This window comes from Ranitomeya imitator, chromosome 3, assembly GCF_032444005.1.
Source record: "Ranitomeya imitator isolate aRanImi1 chromosome 3, aRanImi1.pri, whole genome shotgun sequence".
NCBI lineage: Eukaryota > Metazoa > Chordata > Amphibia > Anura > Dendrobatidae > Ranitomeya > Ranitomeya imitator.
Genome location: NC_091284.1, coordinates 438,389,430 through 438,398,951, shown reverse-complemented (window position 1 = coordinate 438,398,951; position 9,522 = coordinate 438,389,430). Strand labels below are relative to the sequence as shown.

The window sequence follows — 9,522 nt, the reverse complement described above, 5'->3', positions numbered from 1 at the left end:
GGTCTGCCTATGGGGGCTGCCTTACACTATGCAGAGTCTGCCTTTGGGGTGCTGTCTTATACTACAGAGTCTGCCTATGGGGTACTGTCTTATACTACAGAGTCTGCCTATGGGGGCTGCCTTATACTACAGGGTCTGCCTATGGGTGCTGCCTTATACTACAGAGTCTGCCTATGGGGTGCTGTCTTATACTGCAGGGTCTGCCTATGGGGTGCTGCCTTATACTACAGAGCCTGCCTATGTGTGCTGCCTTGTGCTATAGAGTCTACCTCTACAATATAGAGTAGGCCTATGGGGAGTGCATTATACTATATGGAGGCTTATGGAGAGTGCATTATACTATATTGAGGACTATCTAGTGCATTATACTATATGGAGGCTATGTAGGGGGCAATCATACAGTATGTAGATTACAGTGAGGGGGCCATCATACTGTGTTGGAGCCATCAAACAGTTTGGGGGTTACTAAGGGGTCAGTATACTGTATACTATGTGGGTGGTACTATACAGTGAGGGGGCATTATACTGTGTATAAGAGAGCATCATACTGTGTATATGGAAGCCGTACAGGGGGGAAAACTCAGGATATTATTAAATGTAAAGTGGGCACCTATTGTTATAGGGGAACTCAGGTTACTGTGACTATCAAAGGGGCACACAGGGCATTATTACTTTCTAGGGGGCAAAATATGGGCAGCGTTTTCTAGGGCAGTTGCACCTGGCATTACTATATTATAGAGGGGTGCTTTAGAATTTAGAGGGCACAGAGAACCACAAAGCAGGTGCAGTAATAGGGTCACATACGGCAGCAGCGGCTCAGTATTGGGCTATCAGCAGGATGAGGGGTTTGTGCAGGTTGGGTATAGATGGTGATGGCTGGAATATGAGAAGTGAAATGTGTCTTTGTTGTAGTCTCTGCAACAGAGTCCTGGCTGGAAGTTGTCATGTCGATCTGGGCCAGAGAGAAAAGACGGGAAAAATAAATGACTCCATCAGAAAGAACGTCAGCAGTAAGGCTATGTTTCCACGTGGCGTATCGGCTTTAGTACGTGTGTTCATTGAACACATATGGAATCACAAATCATAAGTAGACATGCTGAGGTATATAAAGACGCGCCGCATGCGTGCAAAAAAAGTTTGCCACCTGCATTTTTGTACGCATAATGGAGATGGGATTTCATAAAATCCCCTCCACTATGCTGTAACATCTGGACACTGCGGATTGGTCGCTGTGGTTATACACAGCGTCCAATCCGCAGCATATTCGCCACGTGGAAACATACCCTAAGTCATTATGTGTAACTGCTATCATCTCTCTATGACACAACCGCCTCCCAGTGATCACTGGAGGAGGCGCCCGGCGCACAGAAGGGCTGAGTGATGGCTGGGAGGCGGTTGTGTCCGGGGGAAAAGACATGCCCCCTTGACACACTAAAGGTATGAGGGGCAAATTGTAAAAAGTGATATTGCAGCGTTGGAAGGGAGCACAAAAAGAAGCCACCTTCACAGAATGCAGCATTAGTGCTGCACAAGGCGGCTCTTTTAGTTACAAGCGCCTGAGGGGGGTGACAGGTTCCCTTTAATTCTAGAGACAGGCTAGTTCATCTGATTGGCATAACTACATCTATGTAACAGCCCAGACTCAGGACCTAGCGTGGCCCAGGACCGATGCACAGCCAATAGGGCACAGCACCGCGGTGCCCACTCCCCATGTCCCGCCCTGCTGCCCCCGGACCGGCTCCGCAGCAGACGCACACAGCAGTCACAGTGACATCCATCGTGTGACCGCGCTGGCCCCGCCCCTGAGGTCACATGACCGCCTGCTGTCGTCACACTGCTGCTCTATCTGTGGGATGTGTGAGCAGAGCGCTCAGTGCCGCCTGTGCCGCCGCCGCTCCTTCTTCTCCATCTCCGCCCAGGAATGAGAAGCGATGTCCGGCGCATCCAGCGAGGAGAAAACCTGCCGCAGGTTCCTGGAGCTTTTCCTGGGAGAGTTCAGGGGACCCTTCGGGGAGGAGGACCCCATCCCGCTCCGTCCACTGTCCGACCACATCACCCCGGAGGAGGTGGAGGGAGAATGCCTGGACCTGTGTCTGCAGCAACTCTGCAAATAGTTAAGTGCCGGATCCTTCGCTATGCATAGGGTGCATGAGATCAGTGCTGGGCATGGGCTTCCCGGGGGCACTGGCTGGCAGCTATGGGGGCAGAGGACACTGGCTGGCAGCTATGGGGGCTGAGGGCACTGGCTGGCAGCTATGGGGGCTGAGGGCACTGGCTGGCAGCTATGGGGGCTGAGGGCACTGGCTGGCAGCTATGGGGGCTGAGGGCACTGGCTGGCAGCTATGGGGGCAGAGGGCACTGGCTGGCAGCTATGGGGGCTGAGGGCACTGGCTGGCAGCTATGGGGGCTGAGGGCACTGGCTGGCAGCTATGGGGGCTGAGGGCACTGGCTGGCAGCTATGGGGGCAGAGGGCACTGGCTGGCAGCTATGGGGGCTGAGGGCACTGGCTGGCAGCTATGGGGGCTGAGGGCACTGGCTGGCAGCTATGGGGGCAGAGGACACTGGCTGGCAGCTATGGGGGCTGAGGGCACTGGCTGGCAGCTATGGGGGCTGAGGGCACTGGCTGGCAGCTATGGGGGCTGAGGGCACTGGCTGGCAGCTATGGGGGGCTGAGGGCACTGGCTGGCAGCTATGGGGGCTGAGGGCACTGGCTGGCAGCTATGGGGGCTGAGGGCACTGGCTGGCAGCTATGGGGGCTGAGGGCACTGGCTGGCAGCTATGGGGGCTGAGGGCACTGGCTGGCAGCTATGGGGGCTGAGGGCACTGGCTGGCAGCTATGGGGGCTGAGGGCACTGGCTGGCAGCTATGGGGGCTGAGGGCACTGGCTGGCAGCTATGGGGGCTGAGGGCACTGGCTGGCAGCTATGGGGGCTGAGGGCACTGGCTGGCAGCTATGGGGGCTGAGGGCACTGGCTGGCAGCTATGGGGGCTGAGGGCACTGGCTGGCAGCTATGGGGGCTGAGGGCACTGGCTGGCAGCTATGGGGGTAGAGGGCGCTGGCTGGCACCTATCGGGGCTGAGGGCACTGGCTGGCACCTATGGGGGCTGAGGGAACTTGGTGATGAGGGCATCGCCCCCGGCTCTCAGCAGTGACATTGGCAGCATGCATCGTGCCCTGCCTGACATAAGGACTGGCACAGAGAGCGTTACCTGTAGTGCTGGATCCCCTCCTGTGGCAGATGTCCTGCAGGGCAGCCATGACTGACAATCCCACCTAAGCCCTGTTACATAAGCTAGTTGTAAGATCATGTCATCCCAGCCGGCAGTGTGCTCACCCTCATTGCAGAGAGTGCCAGCCAGTCCTGGCATCTACCGAGCTGCCAGTGTGTCACCTTGTGCACTGCTCACCTGACACCTACTGAGCTGTCAATGCATTTTGTGTCAGTGCCAGGCAGAGAGCTGGCATGCATCAAGTGTCTGTCTATGATCTATCTATCATCTATCTATCCCATATCTATCTATCCTATATCTATCTCTATTATCTATCTATTATCTATCTATCTATCCTATATCTCCATTATCTATCTCATTATCCCATATCTAATATCTATCTATCTATCTATCTATCCCATATCTATCTATCTATCTATCTATCCCATATCTATCTATCTATCCCATATCTATCTATCTATCCCATATCTATCTATCTATCCCATATCTATCTATCTATCCCATATCTATCTATCTATCCCATATCTATCTATCTATCCCATATCTATCTATCTATCCCATATCTATCTATCCCATATCTATCTATCCCATATCTATCTATCCCATATCTATCTATCCCATATCTATCTATCCCATATCTATCTATCCCATATCTATCCCATATCTATCTATCCCATATCTATCTATCACTCTATCTATCTATCATCTATCTCTCTATCCCATATCTATCTATCATCTATCTATCACTCTATCTATCTATCATCTATCTCTCTATCCCATATCTATCTATCATCTATCTCTCTATCCCATATCTATCTATCATCTATCTCTCTATCCCATATCTATCTATCATCTATCTCTCTATCCCATATCTATCTATCATCTATCTCTCTATCCCATATCTATCTATCATCTATCTCTCTATCCCATATCTATCTATCATCTATCTCTCTATCCCATATCTATCTATCATCTATCTCTCTATCCCATATCTATCTCCCTATCTATTTATCTATCTCTCTATCCCATATCAAATTCAAATTCAAATGAGCTTTATTGGCAGGACTAAGTACATGTTAGCATTGCCAAAGCATATGGTAAAAATACGGGGGTGGGGGAGGGGGGGCATATAGAGGTCCAGGGAATATCAAATTCCTTTTAGAGGATAGGGGATGTTTCCAGGGTGGGGTATAGGAGTCCATGACATATCGGGCTCTTTAGTCGGGGGATAGGGATATGTCCAGTGTTGGGGTACGGGAGTCCATGACATATCAGGCCCCTCTTAGTCTGTGGCAGGCACTGACATATTTCGCTGCTACGGCCACTGCACTTTCCTCTTCCCCCAGTATTATCGGCAGTTTCTCTTCCTCCTCCTTGGAGGTGAAGTCTGGGAGGAGATCAGACAGCCTCTTGAAGTGAGTGTCCCTCACTGCGGAGTATTTGGGGCACCTCAGCAGGAAGTGGGCCTCATCCTCCACGGCCTCCTGGGGGCACTGCTGGCAGAGTCTGTTCTCTCGAGGCTTGTTATATGTTTAATAACACATGCCTTTTAGGTGAAACATATTGTTATTCTCTTTGGATTGTTAGAATTACATTAGTTCTTTGTAAAGCTGGGTGAGCCCCAATATGACACCTATAAAGTCAGTCCACTGCAGCCATGGGGAGGTGCAGGAGCTTTACATGTGTAGGCTCAAAATGACTGTTCTTCATTCAAGATTTTATACAGCTTGGTGCCAATGTGTTTGACTGCTTTGATAACTCATATTGTCATCAAGCCTGCAGAACTATAGATATCACAGTCAATATATGGTGGAAACCCATTGCCAGCTTTACACCATGTTCCAAATTATTATGCAAATTATATTTTTCTCAGATTTTCCTAAATGGTCGGTGCAAATGACAGTCAGTCTAATAAAAGTCATCACCCGTTAGATTATACATTGAATTTTATTGAAGAAACCTCCCAATGATAACAATATAATCTCCAAAATGAAGAAAAACTCAAAAACTCACTGTTCCAAATTATTAGGCACAGTAGAATTTCTAAACATTTGATATGTTTTAAAGAACTGAAAATGCTCATTTGTGGAATTTGCAGCATTAGGAGGTTCCATTCACTGAACAAAAAAGCTATTTAACTCCAAAACCTCCTAACAGGCCAAGTTACATTACATAGGACCCCTTCTTTGATATCACCTTCACAATTCTTGCATACATTGAACTTGTGAGTATTTGGAGAGTTTCTGCTTGTATGCCTTTGCATGAAGTCAGAATAGCCTCCCAGAGCTGCTATTTTGATGTGAACTGCCTCCCACCCTCATAGATCTTTTGCTTGATGATACTCCAAAGGTTCTCTATAGGGTTGAGGTCAGGGGAAGATGGTGGCCACACCATGAGATTATCTCCTTTTATGCCCATAGCAGCCAATGACTCAGAGGTATTCTTTGCAGCATGAGATGGGGCATTGTCATGCATGAAGATGATTTTGCTCCTGAATACACGTTTCTGCTTTTTATACCATGGGAGAAAGTTGTCAGTCAGAAACTCTATATACTTTGCAGAGGTCATTTTCACACCTTCAGGAACCTTACAGGGCCCTACCAGCTGTTTCCCCATGATTCCGGCCCAAAATCATGACTCCTCCACCTCCTTGCTGACGTCGCAGCCTTGTTGGGACATGGTGGCCATCCATCAACCATCCACTACTCCATCCATCTGGAGCATCCATGCTCAACACTCATCAGTAAACAAGACTGAAAATTCTTCTTCTTGTATGTCTGGGCCCACTGCAACCGTTTCTGCTTGTGAACACTGGGGTGGCCAAATATGAGGTTCAAAGGACTCCAGAGGCACCAGCAGCTTCAAATATCTGTTTGCTGGTTTGTAATGGATTTTTAGCAGCTGCTCTCTTAATCTGATGAACTTACCTGGCAGAAACCTTCCTCATTATGCCTTTATCAGAACGAACATGTCTGTGCTCAGATTCAGCCACAAATCTCTTAACAGTACGATGATCGCGCTTAAGTTTTCTGGAAATAGCTCATGTTTTCATCCCTTGACCAAGGCATTGCACTATTTGATGCTTTTCTGCAGCAGAGAGATCCTTTTCTTTCCCATGTTACTTGAAAACTGTGACCTGCTTAATAATGTGGAACATCATTTTTAAGTAGTTTAATTAGAATCACCTGGAAAACTAATTATCACATGTGTTTAAGATTAATTTCAGTGATCCATTGAACCCTGAGACACAATACCATCCATGAGTTTATTTGAAAAACAAAACAATTAAATCTTTGACACTTAAATCCAATTTGCATAATAATTTGGAATACGGTGTAATAGCTGATTAAGTTTTGGGGGAAAGAAGGGCCATTTTGTATTGCTTATAATAGAAAGATGAATATTTACCAATATTGATGACACTATTCTATTGTTTGTGCCTTGTTTACATGAAAACTGCTTCTATGGAAGGATGTACTGTACATCTTGGTGCCAGTAATGCCATCACCATTCCAGCAAATGTGCTGCCTCCTTTTTCCATCTCTGTAGCAGGGCAGAGGCTGTTGTTTCCTTTGCCATGTTCCCTTCCCAGTGTGTGTCAGGATTGGAGTAATTTTGGGAAGGAGAATCTATAGATTCCCTGATTACAGTGATACCTGGTGATGAAATCCTTCTTGTGGTTGTTGTGTAATCTTTATTTTCAGTTTTAAGTTAATGATATGCTCATGCCCAGGGCGGCCTGTGGGGGGCTTCACGTGGTGCTCTGATTAGGTACAGTTGTGGCCAAAAGTATTGACACCCCTGCAATTCTGTCATATAATACTCCTTTTCTTCCTGAAAATAATTGCAATCACAAATTATTTGGTATTATTATCTTCATTTAATTTGTCCTAAATGAAAAAACACAAAAGAGAATGAAGCAAAAAGCAAAACATTGATCATTTCACACAAAACTCCAAAAATGGGCCAGACAAAAGTATTGGCACCCTCAGCCTAATACTTGGTTGCACAACCTTTAGCCAAAATAACTGCAACCAACCGCTTCCGGTAACCATCAATGAGTTTCTTACAATGCTCTGCTGGAATTTTAGACCATTCATTTTTGGCAAACTGCTCCAGGTCCCTGATATTTGAAGGGTGCCTTCTCCAAATTGCCATTTTTATATCTCTCCACAGGTGTTCTATGGGATTCAGGTCTGGACTCATTGCTGGCCACCTTAGAAGTCTCCAGTGCTTTCTCTCAAACCATTTTCTAGTGCATTTTGAAGTGTGTTTTGGGTCATTGTCCTGCTGGAAGACCCATGACCTCTGAGGGAGACCCAGCTTTCTCACACTGGGCCCTACATTATGCTGCAAAATTTGTTGGTAGTCTTCAGACTTCACAATGCCATGCACACGGTCAAGCAGTCCAGTGCCAGAGGCAGCAAAGCAACCCCAAAACATCAAGGAACCTCCGCCATGTTTGACTGTAGGGACCGTGTTCTTTTCTTTGAATGCCTCTTTTTTTTTTTCTCCTGTAAACGCTGTTGATGCCTTTGCCCAAAAAGCTCTACTTTTGTCTCATCTGACCAGAGAACATTCTTCTAAAACGTTTTAGGCTTTTTCAGGTAAGTTTTGGCAAACTCCAGCCTGGCTTTTTTATGTCTCGGGGTAAGAAGTGGGGTCTTCCTGGGTCTCCTACCATACAGTGCCATGGGCTTTAAACTTCTTGATGACACTGCGCACGGTAGACACAGGAACATTCAGGTCTTTGGAGATGGACTTGTAGCCTTGAGATTGCTCATGCTTCCTCACAATTTGGTTTCTCAAGTCCTCAGACAGTTCTTTGGTCTTCTTTCCTTCCTCCATGCTCAATGTGGTACACACAGGGACACAGGACAGAGGTTGAGTCAACTTTAATCCATGTCAACTGGCTGCAAGTGTGATTTAGTTATTGCCAACACCTGTTAGGTGCCACAGGTAAGTTACAGGTGCTGTTAATTACACAAATTAGAGAAGCATCACATGATTTTTCGAACAGTGCCAATACTTTTGTCCACCCCCTTTTTATGTTTGGTGTGGAATTATATCCAATTTGGCTTTAGGACAATTCTTTGTGTTTTTTCATTTAAGACAAAGTAAATGAAGATAATAATAACAAAGATTTTGTGTTTGCAACCATTTTCAGGAAGAAACTGAGTATTATCTGACAGAATTGCATGGGTGTCAATACTTTTGGCCACAACTGTATTCATCAGTATGGGCTTGTGGCTCAGAGACCTGCCCCCTATTTTACATAATCTACTATATAATTGTCTAAGGGTCACTTCCGTCTTTCTGTCTGTAATGGAAATCCCAAGTCGCTGATTGGTCGCGGCAAAACAGCCACGACCAATCAGCGACGGCCGCAGTCTGGCGGAAAAATGGCTGCTCCTTACTCCCCGCTCTCAGTGCCCGCTCCATACTCCGCTCCAGTCAGCGCTCACACAGGGTTAATGGCAGCATTAACGGACCGCGTTATGCCGCGGTGTAACGCACTCCGTTAACGCTGCTAATAACCCTGTGTGACCAAGTTTTTACTATTGATGCTGCCTTTGCAGCATCAAAAAATAAAAAATTATTATATACTCGCCTTCCGGATCCAGCCTAGGCCTTTCCTGCTCCTCGCGACGCTCCGGTGACCGGTCCATGCATTGCGGTCTCGCGAGATGATGACGTGCGGTCTCGCGAGACCGCTACGTCATCATCTCGCAAGACCGCAATGCACTCTTGAGACTGGGTGTCGCGAGGAGCATCGGTAAACGCCTCGGCTGGATCCGGGGGCTGGCGGAGGGTGAGTATATAACTATATTTTTCATTTTAATTCTTTTTTAACAGAGATATGGTGCCCACATTGCTATATACTACGTGGCTGGGCAATATACTACGTGGCTGGGCAATATACTACGTGGCTGGGCAATATACTACGTGGGCTCTGCTATATACTACGTGGGCTCTGCTATATACTACGTGGGCTCTGCTATATACTACGTGGGCTGTGTTATATGCTACTTGGCTGTGCTATATTTCTCTGCTGTATCTGCATTATCAATCCTGGTATGTGTTAAAGAGGGGGGCCCACTGAGGCTCTTTCGCCCGGGGCCCTCAAAAACCTGGAGCTGGCCCTGGCTTCACTGATTGGTCACGCCCGGCCGACTGCGAAATGGCGCGGAATTTGAACCACGCTTCGCTAATTGGTCGTGGCCAGCCGGCCGAATCCTGTGTATAAATTGCATTATTCTGAAAACTTCATAAATAAACTACATACATATTC

At 47.2% G+C, this 9,522-nt stretch overlaps 1 protein-coding gene across 1 annotated transcript in view; it reads left to right on the top strand.

Annotated features, from left to right (window-relative positions):
- The first annotated feature begins 1,839 nt into the window (after positions 1-1,839).
- Positions 1,840-9,522, top strand: part of PPM1E (protein phosphatase, Mg2+/Mn2+ dependent 1E) — a 314,700-nt gene continuing 307,017 nt past the window's right edge. The window contains exon 1 of the mRNA XM_069757344.1: positions 1,840-2,113. Coding sequence (XP_069613445.1) covers positions 1,932-2,113 — 182 coding nt within the window. The 5' untranslated portion in view covers positions 1,840-1,931. The remainder of the gene's footprint in view (positions 2,114-9,522) is intronic.